Source organism: Miscanthus floridulus, chromosome 2 (genome assembly GCF_019320115.1).
Source record: "Miscanthus floridulus cultivar M001 chromosome 2, ASM1932011v1, whole genome shotgun sequence".
Taxonomy (NCBI): domain Eukaryota; kingdom Viridiplantae; phylum Streptophyta; class Magnoliopsida; order Poales; family Poaceae; genus Miscanthus; species Miscanthus floridulus.
The window spans coordinates 73,271,474-73,289,583 of record NC_089581.1 but is presented as its reverse complement, the minus strand read 5'-3'; the positions used below and the strand labels follow the sequence as shown (position 1 = coordinate 73,289,583).

Genomic DNA, 18,110 nt, shown 5'->3' with positions numbered 1-18,110 from the left:
AGTGCCGACAGGTGGGGCCGGGGAGGTCGACCGACCTATATGTAGGTAGGGTCGGCTAACCCCACCATGGCCCCCATCCATGTGGTGCTCCTTCTCTGGCCTGTGAATGATGGTTTAAGGCCCAGTAGAGTTGGTTCCGTCGCGATTGGTTCTGATCTCTTACGATAATATGGCCTGCTTTAGCCTGTTTTCTAGATAAATTCTCTGTAATTATAAAATCACCAAAACTTGTGAAAATAGTTAGCTTCAAATCACTAGTCCTATATTGATGATTGATTTTAAATATAATTATATATTATTTTAATAGATTATAGTTGACATTATCGACCGTCAACACTATCTTGCCACCCAAAGGGAAGGAGAGCGAAGCAATCCATGGGTCAACAAAGAGGTCCGTTGCACCCAGCGGTGGAGGCAAGATCGGGCGCGCACATCCATACAAGAGACCCACCAAAGGTACCCTTGGCCTCAAGAAGTTGCTTCCTGAAGAAGGTGGTTCGAGCCGCAAAAGGAGTGAAGGCTAAAGGCCCTGGAGATCAGTTTGAAATGCATGAAGAACTATCCTCAGGAAATGTGACTGAAGCAACCCACCAGTTTGAAAATGCAGTTGACTCCCATTCACAACCATCATCCCATGGTAGCATCCCTGCAAGTGGAATTAAATCTGAAGCCTGCCGTAAGAGGGTGTTTCTAGGTGATGACATGTTTGCATCGGAGTTTTCTAATATTTCTAAAGCACTCAATAGTCTTGTGCAAGTCGAAGCAGCCAATGCAGAGGCTATGAATCCACTGCAGTCTGCATTTACCCATGAACTTGAGGCTGAAAAGCGAACTGCTGAAAGGAGGGAACAATTGTTCGCCGTGCTTACAAAGTTTACTGAGTTTACTTTAGATCAAATCGTGAAAGCTGCTCTAATAATTGGTCAGAACGAGGAAAGGGTGAATCTGTTCTTTACTACTCTAGATGAATTCAAATCTGAGTTTGTTCAGCAAGTCCTGAAAAAATCTAAAAAGAAGCTATAATTTAGTCATGCATATGAGATCGTGTAATCCCTTTTGTGTAGTATATAATTAGCACACTAAACTCCAAGTTAGTGGAAGTGGTCAACCATGGTTGACCAAAACTATGAACTTTCTTTTTGCATGGTGGTCATTTGTATATTTTGTTATGTGTAGTAAAAAATTCCATGTCAGTTCCAATCACATGGAATCCAGTGGAGATTGTGTTCTCACTGCATGGTGGTAAGCTGTATATTTTAGTGTTGTGAAGTCAGAAACAAAGGTGACTTCCGGTTACTAGGAGTCTTGCTGGAACTCTATATATTTTGGTAAGTTGTATACTTTGTTGCTCAAGTCAGATGATGATTTCCAGACACTTGGCATCTGGGTGGAAATTTGTTGGCACTGCAATATGTACAGATTGAGTGTATGCATGTATGCCTTAATAAATCGATGCTTCAAAAAACTTGTTTTAGCCTTTGCACATTTATTTTATTTACATGCCAAGCGATTGATCAGAAGTGAGCTATAGCTTTGTGATGGTTTATTCTTTGTTCTGAATATGGTCACTAAAATTTTTATTTCCATTCCCTATCCCACTCATGCCAAACAAGGGTATGGGTTTGAAGTCTTATATTCCTACCCCGTATCCACCTCTTCCGATCCCTACCCATTTGCCTTTTCCTTTCCTAGGTTCTATCCAAGCGCCACCTTAAGAAACACATTATGTACCAGAGTGGATTCGGGCTAGGTCCACTAGGGCTGGCCCTAAGCGTGGCTCAAAATGATTTGGAAATGTGATTGATGCACGAACTACTCACTTCAGTCCAATTGTATCTTAAGTATCAGCGTGTAATAAAGATAGTATATAGTTGTAGGCAACAGTTCGATTGGTGTCAAGTGACAACCATCTAAACAATCCACACAAAATATCTTAATTTTAGAATATTCTATACTTCTCGATATATCATGGTGATCTAAATATAATACGTTCTATGTTATTCTAGACTTTGTCATGTTCTTGTCTTTATTATGTATGAAAAATGTCTAGTCTTCAGTCTCCAAAGCCTTGTAGAATTTTCTTAAATTCGCCATGAAGCTTGATTGCTTATTCTATTTTTTTCCCTTTGTTTGTCATGAAGATGATTTTGTCCATATGTGGCAAAGGTATAATGTTATTACGATCTTCTATAATGTTCTAGGTATGTATTGCTATTTTTCATGTCCATAATTTCAAATATAGTGCATGATGAAGACATAGTCCATGGACAATTTGATGAGACCAATTTGATATTGTGGATGTTGATGCATTTTTTTTTTGTAAACCTTGTTAAAGTTAGAAAAGTTTGGCTTAGACAAAGCTAAGTGTACTATTTAGAATAGAGGGAGTACATAGAAATTCTTACGTGATTCTTATTTGCATGAATTGATTTATGTGAAATTTATGTATGTTTCCTAAAAAGTTTATGTGTTCCAAACAGTTATTGAGTTGTCGGTGTTGCATAAGTTTTTATTCGCATAGGGTTAGACTGCCAATCCCACCTTTGGAAACGGAAAGTGACCATGACGATTTCTGTTTACAAGCATCTACCGACTTTGTTGCAAGCAAATTTCAAAATATGCATTGACAACTTTATTCCATTTATTTATACGCAGTGAAAATTATTTAGGACTCGTGGACCCCGAACTTTGCCTGGAGGAACCTCGTGAACTGCACCACCTTGTCCGTGTCCGGCAGGATGCGCTTGGCTGCGGGGTGCGCGGCGAAGCGTCGGCTCCACCCGTCCAGGAGCGGCGTCGTGGACGCGTCCATGAGGGAGAGGCCGTGGAGGCGCTCGCAGGACCTGAGCGCCGGCAGGAAGCAGCCGAGGGCCAGGTCCAGGAGGCCCGGCGCCGTGTCGCGGCCGGAGAAGAAAGCCGCGCCGTTGCTGCGGTCCTTGAACGCCTCCTCCAGGCGGTTTAGCGCGGAGCGGGTGTCTACCACGGCCTGCACGCGTGCGTCCTTGGTCGGCGCCAGCGAGACGGCGTCCAGCGCCGGCCAAAACTGCAGAAATTAAGCCACAGCAGTTGCATGTTACTGTTAAAAGACACGCGCCGTCTCCGGCGGGAACAAGGCGCCCGACAACAAATGTGCTAGAAGATAATTATGTGCTCTGCTCGGTGGTCGGTGCTCACCTTGTCGTCGATAAAGACGGTCCAGAAGCGGTGCATGGCACGCTCGTAGGGGTCGTCCGGCAGCAGCAGGACGCCAGCCTCGGCGCCGCCGCTTCCGCGCGCGACGTCCTCGACGTACTGGACGATGACGGCGGACTCGCATATGGCGCGGCCGTCGGGGAGGAGCAGGACGGGGATCTTGCCGTAGACGGGGTTGGCGGCGAGGAGCCTGTCGCTTTTCTTGGGCCCGAGGGGCTCGTCCAGGAGCTCGTACGCCACGCCGCGCAGCTCCAGCGCCAGGCGCGCCCGCGCCGTGAACGGGCTGACCTCCCCGCCCAGCACACGCATGGTCCCGGCCGTCATCGACGACGACGACGAGATGCAGGCCCGTCCGGCTGGTCCAGACGTGACTTTTGTTGGGCTCCTCTTCTTGGGATTTGAGAAGCTCGCGTGCTCTGCCTCAGCTTGATGCGGCCGGCTCGCCTTCAAAACGAGAGCCGGGAGCGGGGAGTCTTGTCATTGACCGGTCGCTCGGTGCTCGTGCGGGTTGGTGCGAGCTAACTCATTCTGGTGGCGAGGTTTGGCGGCCGCCACACGGCCCACACCTAAAATACGTGACAGTATACCAAATATATATATATATATATATATATATATATATATATATATATATATATATATATATATATATATATATATATATATATATATATATATATAGAACAACTACTCTATAGCTGGCTACAAAATAACATATTTTGTAGCCACCTTGAGTTACTATAATTACTATGTTAATTTATGAGATTATAGTAACTCCTTACTAAGTGGTTTACTATAACGTTATGGTAAATATCCCTATGTGTTATAGTAACCCAACTATAGTAAATATATATTAACATTATCGTAAATTAGTATATAAAATTATGGTAAATAGAGGTGGCTACAGAATAACTTATTCTGTAGCCGGCTGCTGAATAGCCTCTCCCTATATATATATATATATATATATATATATATATATATATATATATATATATATATATATATATATATATATATATATATATATAGTCACTATATATATATAGTCACTATAACACAATATACTTTTGCTGACACTTTCTATTGTAGGCAAAGGGCACTTTTGCCGATAGATAACCTCCTGTGAAAAGTTTTACCGACAATTTAGAAACAGTCACGCTAGAAGCCGTCGGCGAAACTTTTGCCGACAGTTAACAGAATCCCTGACACTTTATGTGTAGGCAAACGGTCTACCTACGCCGACAGTTGAAACCTTTGCCGACAGTTAACCCTTTTCCGACAGTTAAGACCTTTCCCGACAGTTTGTATGTTGGCGAAACCATTTCTAAGCATTTTATGAAACATGTCCTCGTCAGCAAGTAAACCGTTGGCAAAACTATATAGCAAATATAGATATCAATTCAATTTGAATGATTTGATAAATCCACTTTTGTTCATAGAGAAGGCATCACATTGAGCAAATTCACTTGATTTTATAGAAATAATATATTAAATATTCCATACATACATCAAATGTATATTGCAAGTCAAAGTGATGATCATAGTACATAGAGCCATACATATACAAGTCCAGGATATAGATGAGCCACTAGAAAACATATATAAACATATACTACAAGTCTTGTGCTAACCGATCATTAGCAGCTCTAAACTTAAAATCAGCCCAGCAGTATGTTCATTAAAATAAAAGCATTATTATAGAACATTGACACTTGCTATATCAAATGATACCAACAGTATCTTTAGCTTTAGCTTTCAGAGCATATCAATTGCCTCCTTGTCCAGCTCTCGCCCCTACTCCTTGCATGATTGATTAGCTCATATTTATCAATTGCCTCCTTGTCCAGCTCTCGCCCTGCTCCTTGCATGATTGATTAGCTCATATTTTTGAGCCTGCATGTTCAACTCGTGCAGCATCTTGCATTAGCATTAAGGAATGTATGTAACACCAGATGTCCTGCATGAACATGAGGAAAAAAATCATCACAGTATGTTGCATTAGAATGAAATCATCACAGGTGTTATGGGTCTTTACCTATGCCAATGTCTTACGGCCTGAATAACACACAGGGTATGCAGAGTTAATCAGTTCATGATGCTAGCAATTGTATTAAGGACACTTGTGCTCAATTATCTCACAGATTCAAGTATAATTTTGTAGATAGCAAATTGATCTAATGACAACTTTTATCTAAAGGAACTCTGGTGCCTGCGAAAGCAAAGAGCCATGAAGTTGCAATTGCATTTGGTGCTACAACTGGCTTCATCAGCCTCGTTTTCCTTGCCGTTGGTTTGCTATTCTGGTGGAGGTGTAGGCGAGACCGGAAGACTCTTTTCAACATTGATGGTAAGTAAAATGCTTAAGTTACTAATCAATTAATGAACTAAGTACCTTGATCGTGAATCTTGATGGTCAGTGTTTGATCCTCATCTTACTGTATTGGCTACTGCAGACCAGCACATAGAGAACGTCAACCTCGGAAATATGAAGCGGTTTCAATTCAGAGAGCTCCAGGCTGCAACAGAAAACTTCAGCAGCAAGAACATATTAGGAAAAGGCGGGTTTGGTATCGTTTACCGGGGGCAGCTCCCAGATGGAAGTCTTGTAGCCGTCAAGAGGCTCAAAGATGGTAATGCTGCAGGCGGGGAAGCACAGTTTCAGACTGAAGTCGAGATGATCAGCTTGGCAGTGCACAGGAACCACCTGAGACTCTATGGATTCTGCATGACCGCCAGTGAGAGGCTACTGGTCTATCCATACATGTCGAATGGGAGTGTCGCATTGCGCCTGAAAGGTAAGCAGTTTTTCAAGTTATGAATGCACTAGTCACCAGTGTCACGCGCCTGTCTTTGTTGAAGATTAAATTTCCTCAAGTAAATGTATATGGAATTAAACATGACTGCTTGATTTTATTCCCAAACAATGTGACTGCCTGATATAATTGAAGGCAGAACCTACCCAAGCTGAGAAGCAGAACAAAAGAAGATTTGAAATTTGATTTTTTTCGTTCTGTTTCCATTTCCTCTCCTTTGGGCAGAATATTAGAACAAAGAATATGATTCCCTTATAACCAAAACATTAACTTTTTTTTTCACCAACTTAAACTACAGGGAAGTCACCACTGGACTGGATCACCAGAAAGAGGATAGCACTTGGTGCAGCACGAGGTCTACTGTACCTGCACGAGCAGTGTGATCCCAAGATCATCCACAGAGACGTTAAGGCAGCAAACATACTGCTAGATGACTGTTGCGAAGCAATTGTAGGGGACTTTGGGCTTGCAAAGCTCCTAGACCACCGTGAATCACATGTCACCACAGCTGTGCGGGGAACTGTCGGCCACATCGCTCCTGAGTACCTCTCCACCGGCCAATGCCCCATTCTAGTTTCTGACCCTTGGGAGGAATTCCAATTATATAGACAAGCTAGTTAGAGGTTTACTAGCTACTCCCAAAGGGACATTGATGCTGTTCAGGGAGTAGTTTACTAGCAAGTAAACTAATAAATAATAAGTACCCTCCCAAAGTTAGGAATTCCCCTTAATAGAGAAGGCATGGCATATGATCATTCCTGAGCTAACGGACATTGATGTTGTTCAGGTGAAGAAGATGCACCAAGAGAAGCAGCTGGACATACTTGTCGACAAGGGCCTGGGGAGCAAATATGACCGCATTGAGCTGGAGGAGATGGTGCAAGTGGCACTGCTATGTACTCAGTTCCTCCCTGGTCACAGGCCCAAAATGTCAGAGGTGGTCAGGATGCTGGAAGGCCATGGGCTTGCAGAGCGGTGGGAGGCGTCACAACACACTGAGTCACACAAATTCAAGGTGCCCGAGTTCTCCTTCAGCCGCTGCCACTCTGACCTGACGGATGACTCGTCGCTGCTGGTGCAAGCAGTGGAACTTTCTGGGGCGAGATGATACCATTGGAGACGGTCTGAGGCAAGAAGTATTCAGCAGTTGTTTCCCAGTAGATCAGCCTGGGCGTTTTTTCACCGAAAACCGAAAACCGAACCGAACCGAACCGAAACCGAACCGAATAGTAGGTAGTTCGGTTTTTCGGTTCGGTTTCGGTTTCCAATTCCGTGAATTTCGGTTATCGGCTTCGGCTTCGGTTTCAAGTCCATACCGAACCGAAGTACCGAACGCTAAACTCGCTGAGCGCCTGAGGCCCTGAGCCGCCGCTGTGACGCTATCCGCTGACTCTGACTCGCTGAGCGCCAGCCCAGGCGCCAGCCCACCAGTGACCAGGCACCGGCCCATCACGGCACCACCCATGGCAGCACCCGCACCAGGCACCCGCACCACTTGACCACTTCACTCTTCACTTCCTAACCCTAACCCTTCACTCCCCAGTTCCCCACTTCTGACTTCCCCGCATCGAATCGAGTCGCACCGGCAGTAACCCTAACCCTTCACTCCCCAGTTCCCCAGTTCCCCGCATCGAATCGACGAATCCAGTCGCACCAGCACCGCATTCCGCACGCACTCTGCAGAGCCTCGCACTCTCGCTCCTAACCCTAACCCTTCGGAGGCGCGGCAGGCGGCGCACCCAGCAGTTCAGGGCGCCAGGCGGCCAGCAGCGGAGGCGCCACCATCGACCGTCGTCAAGCTCCTCAACCACGGCCGCAAGAACAGAGCAGTCCTCCAATGTAAGTCTTTAGTTCTTCTTGTTCTTGCTTAATGCCTAATAGATCCAGATGCCTGTTGGTTGCTTTGTGACAAAGCGAGTTGATTAGTTAGTTAGTTTGTACCCTGACTAAGTTTTTAGATGGCTGGTTTTTGTTTTGATGTCTTGTAGATGGGGGACACTGAAGAAACAGTGGCGCATCTAAATGTTCAAGTGAATGAGAATGAAGTTGTAAATGGGGAGAATGACAAGCAGGATGAGCAGCAGCAGTCCAAGGATGGAGAGGAAGTGGGAGATGAGGGAAGCAAGAAAAGGAAGCCCATGGTTCCAAGATCAGATGTTTGGGAACACTTCAGCAAGATCAAACTTGATAATGGGGAGGAGAGAGCCAAGTGCAAGTACTGCGGCAAGCAACTCCGCTGTGACACAAAGTTAAATGGTACGTCCTCCATGAAGGCTCATTTGAAAATCTGCAAGAAGAATCCTCACAAACCTGTAGTAGATAATCAAGGTACTTTACAACTACAACCTAGCCCTAGCAATAGTAGTGTTGGTACTCTATCTACTTGGAAATTTGATCCTGAGGAGTTAAGGAGGAGTTTTGCTGAGATGATAATAGAAGATGAGCAACCTTTTGTGTTATCTGAACGTTCTGGCCTTAGAAAGTTTATGTCAAAAGCATGCCCACGTTTTGTTTTGCCATCTAGAAGAACAATCACTAGAGCCTGTGTGAAAGTGTTTGATGATGAGAGAGAAAAACTTAGGAAATTTTTGAAAGACAACTGTGAAAGAGTTAGCCTGACAACAGACACATGGACGGCTAAGAACAGTCATAATTACATGTGTGTTACAGCATATTTTATTGACAATGAATGGAATTTGCACAAAAAAATTATTGGTTTTTTCTTAGTTAAGGGCCATAGGGGGGAGGACATTGGGAAATCTTTAGAGAATTGCTTGGCTGACTGGGGAATTGAGAATGTTTTTACAATAGCAGTAGACAATGCTAGTGCAAACAACACTGCAATTAAGTACATGCAGAGGGTCCTGAATGAATCAAAAGGCTGTGTTGCTGAAGGAGAGTACCTTCATATGAGGTGTTTTGCACATATTATCAACCTGATAGTAGGTGATGGGCTGAAAGAATCTGATAGATCAATCGCTCATGTTCGGGCTGCTGTTAAGTATGTTAGGAGTGGACCATCTAGGTTGGTAAAGTTCAAGAAATGTGCCGAGTTAGCAAAGGTTCAGACCAAAGCATTTTTCAACCTAGACGTCTGCACTAGGTGGAACTCAACTTACCTGATGCTACAAACTGCACAAGAGTATGAAAAGGCCTTTGAAAGGTATAGTGATGAAGACCCATACTATAGTCTAGAGTTAGAGAGTGAGAAAGCACCAGGAGTTCCAATCAAATCAGATTGGGAAAAGGCAAGGAAAATGGCTCAATTTCTTAAATACTTCTATGAGCTGACCCTCCGTGTCTCTGCCACAAGTCGCCCAACATCTCACACATACTTTCATGAGATTGCTGATGTTTTGGTTCTGCTGAGACAATGGTGTCATAGTGAAGATACATTATGTAAGGAAATGGGCCAGAAAATGTTAGTGAAGTATTACAAATATTGGGGAGAGAAGTATGGAGAAAGGCCGGGGGATAGAGAGAAGAGAGGAGAGAAAGACAAGGGGGATCAATTGCTTAACATTGTTATTTTTTTCTGTGTTGGTATTGATCCTCGGTTCAAACTTTCTAACTATGTCAAGATGGCAACTATGGTAATGTTTGGTGATGAAATAGGTCAGAAACTGTGGGCAACAGTCAACACTTATTTTAGTGCTTTGTTTGAGGAGTACAGAGAATTGTATGCTCCATCTCCAAGTGACAAGGTGCCTGCTGAAACTCAAGAAACACCAGAATTTTGTTCTGGATTGATGAGCTCCATAATTGCACAACAGATGAGCAATAAGGGGAGTGCCAATACCACTGTGAAGTCTGAACTAGACAAGTACCTTTCAGAAGATAATGAGGAGCTTAGTAAAAGTTTTGACATTATGAAATGGTGGAAGAACAATGCTACTAGATTTCCCATAATGTCTCGTATGGCCCGTGATCTTCTGGCAATTCCTATCTCAACAGTAGCCTCTGAGTCAGCCTTCAGTTCAGGTGGAAGAACACTTGATGATTTTAGGACATCACTCACACCAACAATGGTTGAGCGGCTCGTTTGTACAAATGATTGGCTTCGTGGAAACAACTACATCAGTGTTGAAGAGGACACAGACGAATTGGCCAAGCTTGAGGAAGGTAATTTTTAATGCTAAGTCTAAGTTGTTATCATTTCTATTATTTATCTTGATAGCTTATTGCAGTAACATGACTACACTTATTGTAGAAATTGGTGCCCTGGCCATTTCTAAGGATAGCACTACTGCTACTGCATCTTGATAATGGTAAGTTGGTTAGCTGGACGCCTGGATTACAGGTGATGCACTGCTACTGCTGGACCCTTTTGAGGATCATAGAAAATGCACTACTACTGCTACTGCATCTTGATATAGTGCTATCTTGATATAGCACTACTGCATCTTGATATAGTGCTATCTGAGTATCTTGATATACTGCATCTTGATATAGTGCCCTGGTGCTTTGCCAACAATCTGGCTGGACACATCCTGGTGGCTCGAAGTCTATTGCTGGTGTAGTGGTGTTTGGTTTCTATTGGATATTGCTGTTGTTGATGCAAGCTGGCTGCCGGCTGGAAGTCTGGAACCTGCATTGATTTCCTGTTGTTTATCCAATTTGTAAATTTGATTTGAGCATTGAACTGCAAGTTTGTAATATTTGATTTGAGCATTGAATTGTTAAGCTTGTAACGGTCTTGAGTATTCAAATAATGTCTGTTGTTCTAAATTGAGTAAATTCTGTCAAGAATGAACTGCTGTCAGTTTAGCCTGTCTGTTGTTTTATTTGCATCGTTTTTTTCGGTTTTAACCGAAAAACCGAACTAAAAAAACCGAACCGAAATTGGTCGGTTTTTATAATTTCAACAAACCGATCGGGGGTCATTTTCTGAAAAACCGAAATTTTGAAAAACCGAAAAACCGAACCGAACCGTCGGTTAAAACCGAACGCCCAGGCTGACCAGTAGAATATGTAAATACTACAAAGTGAAGCAACTGATGCTGCATCCTGTCAGAAATCGAAGCAGATCTCAATCAGCTGAACTGTACATTACTACATCTACAGGTTATGTAACTGTTGGTAGAATAAGACCATAGAGCAATATTTCCAATTTCTAATGTAATATTTTTTTTATTTTTTTTCTTTATATTCTATTACTAGTTATAATTTGTAAAAAGCAAAAACTTTTCCCATTGGAATGCAGAGGCTTGGAAGTGTCCATGTTGTCTGTGCATTGGTCAACTCTCCCAGATTGTCGTCGAAACTCAACTTCTGTCCTACATCTATACAAATACAAAATCTTCACCAGAAAATAGCAAATATTTTGCGTGGATATCTGACTCCATGTAACAGAACATTGTATGATGGCAATAAAGGAAGAGGTGCACATCAAATCGTTTATACTCTCACCTAAACACCACAGGTCTTTGACAGGCTAAGATTGAAGATCAACCATATTTTCTGGCCGCTAAGTGATCTCCGACGTAAAGCGGGTCATTCTCCTGCACCACATCTGGTAAGAAGCAAGCAATGGTTAGTAGCGCCTAAGCAAGATTTTAACGGAACAAGCATTTCCCAAGGACATAAAACTAGAGCAGTACTGCATGGTGTTCTTGATGGAACCCAAGACTATAGATGGCAACAATATATAAAAATTGGTTCACGGTTCATTCCCAAGGACATAAAACTCGAGCAGTACTTATCTAAGAATGTAGAGCAAATAAATCAATTGTTGGCAAGCTACGGCGTCGTAGGAGGAATGTTTAAGGGTCACTTGGCGCAGCATGTAAGCTGAGGTCAACTTCAAAATTGGGTTTTGGTACAGCATCTGATGGGACTTCTGACTACTGCTCAAATGTTCCTATAGAACTGGTAAGCACATCACACCACAATTTGTCTGTAGCTTTAGCACAAATCTGAGGACGTATCTCACAACCTTGTTCTGGCATATAATACCGAAGCTAAAAATATTAGAACCTGGCACACCCGATTTACATATGTTCAACATGATTCAACATTAGGGGCACAATTGAATTACACAATATAATGGAAGCGGAAGGGTGGAAAATAGTCTCACCATTTATCCTTTTCCTTTTGCTGCGCCCTCTAACTTCTACTCTGAGAGAGTAGCTGTGCTAGCCAACGCCGCCCAATCACCTGCACAAAGGGGAAAAGGTGGAGGGAGAGAGGATCTGGGGGAGGAGTTAGGAGACCGAGGAGGAGAGGAAGAGGGTGACGTACTGCCAGATTTAGCGGGCGAGGTAAGGCGCCACCGCCGCAGGCGATGATGAGGCCACGCACAGGCTTGGTCGGCCGAACTGCACCGGTCGTGGCTCGCGATGCATCCGGCATCATTGAGATGAGGCAGCTAGGGTTTCGTCGACCACAGTAGCACAGGTGGATCGGTGGAAGGAGGTAGCGCGCGGGTGGCACCTGCGCCGGCAGCCACTGGCGGGCCCCAGGCGCGTCGCCGAGGAGGGGGCACTGTCGGCCGTGGCCGGGGCGGCCACCCTCCGCACCAGCGCAACACCCGATGGGGGGGGCGTCGGCCCGCGCGGCCACAAGGCATGAGGAGGGCGTGGAGAAGGAGGAGGAGGAGGAGGAGGAGGGCAGCCGCCGTCGCGTCGAGGGTCGGCGCTGTCGAGGTGCGATGGCGCCGCCATGGCCGCGTCGGGAGAGCTGGGGAGGGAGAGAGCGCGCTACGGGAAAGGAAGAGACGGATAGAGGGAGAGAGAGAGAGGAGTGGATGAGATATTTTTACCCGCGAGTACTCCTTGGCCGACACTTGCCCTGTATAGGCTACGCCGACACTTTCTAAGTCTTCTAATTTTTGCCGACACTTTTTCTGCCAGCAGAGAAACGCCGATAGATAATTTGTAGTCTTACGGTCTTATTGCTGACAGATGATTAGACATTAAAATGATATACAATTGCTAACACATAATATGTCGTCCAAACCTGCATTTTGCCAACACATAAGTGTAGGCAAATGTGTGTCATGGTGTAGTGTAAAAGGACCTAACCTCATCATCCTACTCGGTGATACCAAATTTTGATTCCTGCTCACCTACGTGTCCGCGAGCTCAACACGTCCGTGTCCAACCTAGTTCCAATATAAAGATAGGAGCCCTGTATCCATGTCCGATACGAAGTCTAGGTTCAGTTCAAAAATCATGACCCGGTGCAACGCACAGACATATATCTAATACATTAAAAAATAGGGAAATTTTGCTTAGGGACACTAAAGAATGGCGTTATTTGCCGTCGGACACCGCCAACTCGCTTATTGGCTCAGTACCATTATGAATCACGATTTATTTGGCAGAAGACACCGCAGTCATTACTTTACTCTTTTCTGTCATTTTGGAGAGAGAAAATTTTGAAAATGACGCTCGATGCCCCTAGTTGAACCAGACTGCATTGGTCAAAGGCACACATCCCCTTCTTTCTCTCTCTGCGCGATGGGCCAAGCAGTCAGCGACTCCGGAACCTTCTTCCTCCTCAAGCTGACGCCACCTCCCTTTACGTCCATGGCGAGACGGCATCGAGCCGGCATCCCAGCCCACCGCGCGCCCTATCTCTCGAACCCGACAGAGATCAGCATGCCCCGCCATGTCCACGCCCTCACTCCGCCTCACCTTCCTTCTTCCCCCTTCATTTTTTTCTTCTTGTGAAATCTCCGGCCACCATTCCTTCCATGGCCGCCCTAGCCGAGCCCTCCCTGCAGGCCTCTGCCTCTGTAAAGACCGCGAGAGCTCTGCGTGTGTGCGATGTTGTCGCCTTGCCACTACCCATGGCCTCCATCCCGCTCCAGCGCCCACACTCGCTGCCGCCGCCATTGTCGAGCTCGTCGATCTCCGCACACAGCTCGGCGGCGGGGTCGCCGGCTGCTGGGATCCGCGAGATTCTCCTCGTGCGAGACGCCGGGGAGCAGGAACGGGAGAGCTCGGCGCCAAGTTCATGGCGGCCGGAGCTGGGCCAGTTCGACGGGTGGGAGAGCTCCGGGGAGGAGCAACGGGAGCGCTGGGGCTGGTGCCACCGCAGCTGCCGCGGAACCCAAGGGCGCCGACGACGACACTGCGGTCGCCACCGGCCACCGTATCTGCATCTGGCCTGTCGGGACATGCCGGCCGCCGCCGCCGCCGAGGTCACTGTCGACACCTCCACCAGCAGCGCCAGCACGCACAGCGGTAAACGTCTCTCTCTCGGTCACCAGCAGGATGTTGCCGATGGCCATGAGCTTGGCGTCGAGGCAGACTTCGCCTTCTGCTCCTCGGCTTCCATGGCTGTCTGCGGACCACAGCCGTCGCGGGCCATGTTCAAGGACGGGGTGGCCCCGGACGCGGTCGTGCTAAACATGGCCATCGCGGCGTGCGCGCAGGCAGGGCGCTGGAGAGGATGGCACGGGAGGACGGAGTGCGGCCAGACCACTGCTTGTTCTCAGCAAATACATGAGCTAGGGGCAACTTTGTCCATCCATTGCTTGTTCTCTCTCCCAAATGATAGAAAAGATTAAAATAATGGCCACGGTGTCTTCTGGCAAAAAAACAGCGATTCATAATGGTACTCAGTAAAGATGGCAATGGGCAAAATGCCCGCGGATACCAGTGTCGTGTGCCCGCGCCCGCGACGAAAATTTCGTGCCCGCGCCCGCGCCCGTCACCCGCCACGGGTGTCATCCTGTGCCCACGCCCGCTATCCGCGGGCATGCCTTGCCCGCGGGCATGCCCGTGTGCCCGCCAGATCTCGTCGCCGGCCACCGGGTCCCCTTCCAAGTGCTGGTTCTGGCTCCCTGGCTCCTTGCGCGCGTGTGTGTGAGACTGTGAAGACTGAAGATTGGGAATTTGGGATAAGGCCGAATGGGCGAGTGGGTAGCCGGTGTGAGGATTGCTCCTGACGGCTCCTGGCTCCCTGCGCGTGTGTGTGGCTCCCTAGCTCTTTGTTTTATTTTATTTAAAAAAGCTTTGCGCTCTCTCTGCAGCCAAACGCCACCTCAAAGGGATAAGGTTGTGGAGCGGGTGTGGCGGGTATGCGGGTGCGGGTAGAACATTTTCTTGCCCGTCAGCTAATATCCGTCGGGTTTAGGGACGTACCCGTATCCGTGCCCGCGGGCAGACTCACGCACCCGTATCCTTGCCCAACGGGTCGATTGCCCACGGGCATGCGGGTATTTTGTACCCGTTGCCATCTTTAGTACTCAGCAAATACACGAGTTGGCGGTGTCCGGCAGCAAATAAAGCCTTTCTTCAGTGTCCCTGAGCAAAATTTCCCTAAAAAATATGTGCTGGCCGCTGGCTGTTGCCTCTTTTGTTTCTGGTCGTTTGTTGGCTGGGCTAGTGGGCTTTAGGGTGATGGGCCTACATAGCAATTATAGCAAAAAAAAAAAACGGAGGGAAGATAATCTGTCGAGAGGCCAAAGACTATGAGGATGTGGGAGAATGAAGAGGAAATTCATGTTGATGATCCAATAGCTAGCTAAAGGGGAAAGGGATGGGCATTTAATGAGGTATTTTAGGGGACGGTTGGATAGCTGGCCACGTACTGTATAGCCTTGCTAGTGAGAGTAGTGAAGAAGGTTGGGCATTTGGATAATGTGTCAGACTGCCTCTGAGGTCTGTGTTAGCAAGGACTCACCTTGCCAATGCCGGGGAGCAAAATTTGCTCGCCTACCTTAGCAAAGTTTGCCTTATCTGTCAAAGCAAAATAAGGCAAGCTAGCAAACGACACTACACTACAACACCGTATCACCGTCAGACATCTAACGCTAAAAAATATATTTATCATTGGATGATCTGTCGCTAAAGATAACTCACAGACCATCTGTCGCTAATTCCTCATTTAGCGATTTATTGTCTGTCGCTATAGATACTGATATTTAATGTTGAACTGTCTATCGCTAAAGCCAAGTATATCGTCAATCTATCTGTCGTTAAAGAAAATGGGCCCCACGCTGAGCTCGCGTGCCCCACCTCTATCTAGCTCGCTCGCAGATTTTTGTTTGGCCCACCAGTGAACCCTAGACTCTTCTCTCCCCGAAATCGCAAATTCAGCTTTTCCAAATCATGAACAAACCACTAAGCTATGAATATGTGGTTAAATGTACTTGGATTCAGTTTTTTTAGTATCTATCTGTGAACATGTAGTCCCACTTTATGAAATGATCATGGACCAAAATTTAATATAAGCACGTAGAAATTTGAAACACGTACTTTTATTTGGAACTTAATACAGACAAACCGAAATTTGTTTAAACTATAGAAAACAGTAAATGATTTTCAAAATTTTGTGTACTTTTATGCAACAACATATATGTGGTCCGTGATCTCGCAGCGGCGCCGGTTCGAGATGTGGCAGCGGCGCGGGATGTGGCGGCGCAGGCCCATCAGGAGGCACTCAGGAAGGAGCTGGTGGTTCGAGCTCTAAGGAGGACGAGGCCACGGCGGCGGCAGCCACCACTACCCACGACGGCGGGCGCTCCATACGTCACTACAATGTGAGACAACCCTCCATCTCCCCTTGTGTAATTTATCTGCTTGTGTAGATGCAATTATGGTTTGATCTCGTCATCTCGTGTGTGTTTATGGCTGGCTGCTAAGTTTGGACTTGATTTCGTATTGATGAATGTTTAGTGAACTGCTAGATAAATTAATCTTTGATTTGTAAGTGTACTACTGCTACCTATTTTTTCATCATTTGTAGAACATGATTTTGAACTAAATGCATGTCAAAAAATACTGGTCTCAGATGTGACTTAGTTTTCTCAGTAAACATCACCGAAGAGAGCACTAGTTTGCTGACAAAAATAATTTTGCCATTAAGAACTAGTTACCTGTCACACACCTTATGTAGTAATTCTTATTGTTATATTTTTCCACCAATCTAAGATTTCTGAATTGGTCTCTCTTGTTTCTTGAATTGATTGCAATATTAAGTAGAACAGAAAGTTGTGAACAGTAGCCATATCTGTAAGATGACAATTTTATAGACAGATATATAGTATTCCATGAAACAAGTAGACTTGCATCTATTTTTTTTCTGAAAGGGCCTCTCATGATATATTTGTACCATTTAATTGTTTGAGCATTAATGAAGTGTAACTGTTTTGAGTCATTATTTTTAGAAGGTTGTACTTCGTTAGTCAAACTTTGATTTTAAATGAGCAATACATTATAGTCACTGTAAATGACTAACTGCGGTTGTGCTTGTAAAACATGCCATTTTGTTTCAAAGTCATTATCAATTTTCACTTTTTTTTGAAAACTTTTCACTATGGAATACCCTTATATTCAGATACCTAAATTCCTTTCAACTTTGTACCTTGGCATAACAAATTCTAGTGTACTAGGATTCTGAAAGAACCAATATACTAGTTTGATAAGTATAGTTTTAAGTCTTGGAAGAAACATGATTGATAGTGGTCCAAAACATGAGTATATCCAGCATGAGTAATAAGTGTAATTGTTCTGCTAGTTGACATTGCTTGTTCTGCTAGTTAACAATTTGATGTTGTCTCTATGATTTTCTATTTTATGCTAAATTAACAGCAAGTACTTTCTTATTGTTTCAGTTGCAGTCTGAATTTTCAGCATGTTTGGATCTGACTTATATATACTATCTCATATATTAGGCTGCAATCTGAATTTTTAGTAAGTCTTGATCCGAATTATACTAATCTATATTTTAAGCAGTATTCAAAAAGGCGCTAGGCGATTTCTAGATGATGACCCATAGCCTAGAGCCTAGGCGGGCCTAAGCGAGCCTAGACATTTTAAGGCGTTTTTCTAGGCGTTTTAATGTTTTAACTTTAATTAATACACATTCATATATTACCTTAGATTATCTTAAATAAAATAAGAAATATGGGACATGTGGACCTAAAGTTGGAAGAAAGGCTCATCAAAAGAGCTCAGCCCATCTTATCCATACTCTTCCCAGCCTCTTGCATCCTTTTTTTATAAAAAAGAAAGAAAAGAAAAACCCCCTTCCATCCGCATGAACTAGCTTATCCTTATCCATCCGCGTCTCCTTCTAGCCGCACACACCCTCTGTAGCCACAAACGCCTAACTCTGCCCTTCTCTGTCGTCGCCCGGCTCTGCTTCTTT

The 18,110-nt window shown here is 45.1% G+C and overlaps 3 protein-coding genes and 1 pseudogene across 3 annotated transcripts; 3 read left to right on the top strand and 1 right to left on the bottom strand.

Moving 5' to 3' along the window:
• Positions 1–2,609: 2,609 nt before the first annotated feature.
• On the bottom strand, positions 2,610–3,609 carry LOC136539120 (probable glutathione S-transferase BZ2). Its single transcript, XM_066531058.1, has 2 exons — positions 3,175–3,609; positions 2,610–3,043 (listed from the first exon to the last, which is right to left on the bottom strand). The coding sequence occupies exons 1-2, from the start codon at positions 3,514–3,516 to the stop codon at positions 2,666–2,668; spliced, it is 720 nt and encodes a 239-aa protein (XP_066387155.1). The 5' UTR covers positions 3,517–3,609; the 3' UTR covers positions 2,610–2,665.
• A 1,483-nt stretch (positions 3,610–5,092) lies between these two features.
• Positions 5,093–7,156, top strand: LOC136536714 (LRR receptor kinase SERL2-like; annotated as a pseudogene).
• An 840-nt stretch (positions 7,157–7,996) lies between these two features.
• LOC136536713 (zinc finger BED domain-containing protein RICESLEEPER 3-like) lies at positions 7,997–8,966 on the top strand. Its single transcript, XM_066528915.1, has 3 exons — positions 7,997–8,336; positions 8,736–8,869; positions 8,955–8,966. The coding sequence occupies exons 1-3, from the start codon at positions 7,997–7,999 to the stop codon at positions 8,964–8,966; spliced, it is 486 nt and encodes a 161-aa protein (XP_066385012.1).
• Positions 8,967–9,117: 151 nt separating this feature from the next.
• On the top strand, positions 9,118–10,483 carry LOC136539119 (zinc finger BED domain-containing protein DAYSLEEPER-like). Its single transcript, XM_066531057.1, has 3 exons — positions 9,118–10,130; positions 10,219–10,276; positions 10,461–10,483. Exons 1-2 carry the CDS (start codon positions 9,131–9,133, stop codon positions 10,269–10,271), a joined length of 1,053 nt encoding a protein of 350 aa, XP_066387154.1. The 5' UTR covers positions 9,118–9,130; the 3' UTR covers positions 10,272–10,276; positions 10,461–10,483.
• Positions 10,484–18,110: the final 7,627 nt, after the last annotated feature.

What these genes read in the sequence shown, in the direction of transcription:
- LOC136539120 (XM_066531058.1), bottom strand. Translation starts at nt 3,516, where the DNA reads ATGACGGCCGGGACCATGCGTGTGCTGGGCGGGGAGGTCAGCCCGTTC. An exon ending in CCGTCTTTATCGACGACAAG is followed by an intron (nt 3,044 to 3,174) that starts GTGAGCACCGAC and finishes TAATTTCTGCAG; the next exon opens with TTTTGGCCGGCGCTGGACGC.
- LOC136536713 (XM_066528915.1), top strand. Translation starts at nt 7,997, where the DNA reads ATGGGGGACACTGAAGAAACAGTGGCGCATCTAAATGTTCAAGTGAAT. An exon ending in ACCTGTAGTAGATAATCAAG is followed by an intron (nt 8,337 to 8,735) that starts GTACTTTACAAC and finishes GTTTTTTCTTAG; the next exon opens with TTAAGGGCCATAGGGGGGAG.
- LOC136539119 (XM_066531057.1), top strand. Translation starts at nt 9,131, where the DNA reads ATGCTACAAACTGCACAAGAGTATGAAAAGGCCTTTGAAAGGTATAGT. An exon ending in ATTGGCCAAGCTTGAGGAAG is followed by an intron (nt 10,131 to 10,218) that starts GTAATTTTTAAT and finishes CACTTATTGTAG; the next exon opens with AAATTGGTGCCCTGGCCATT.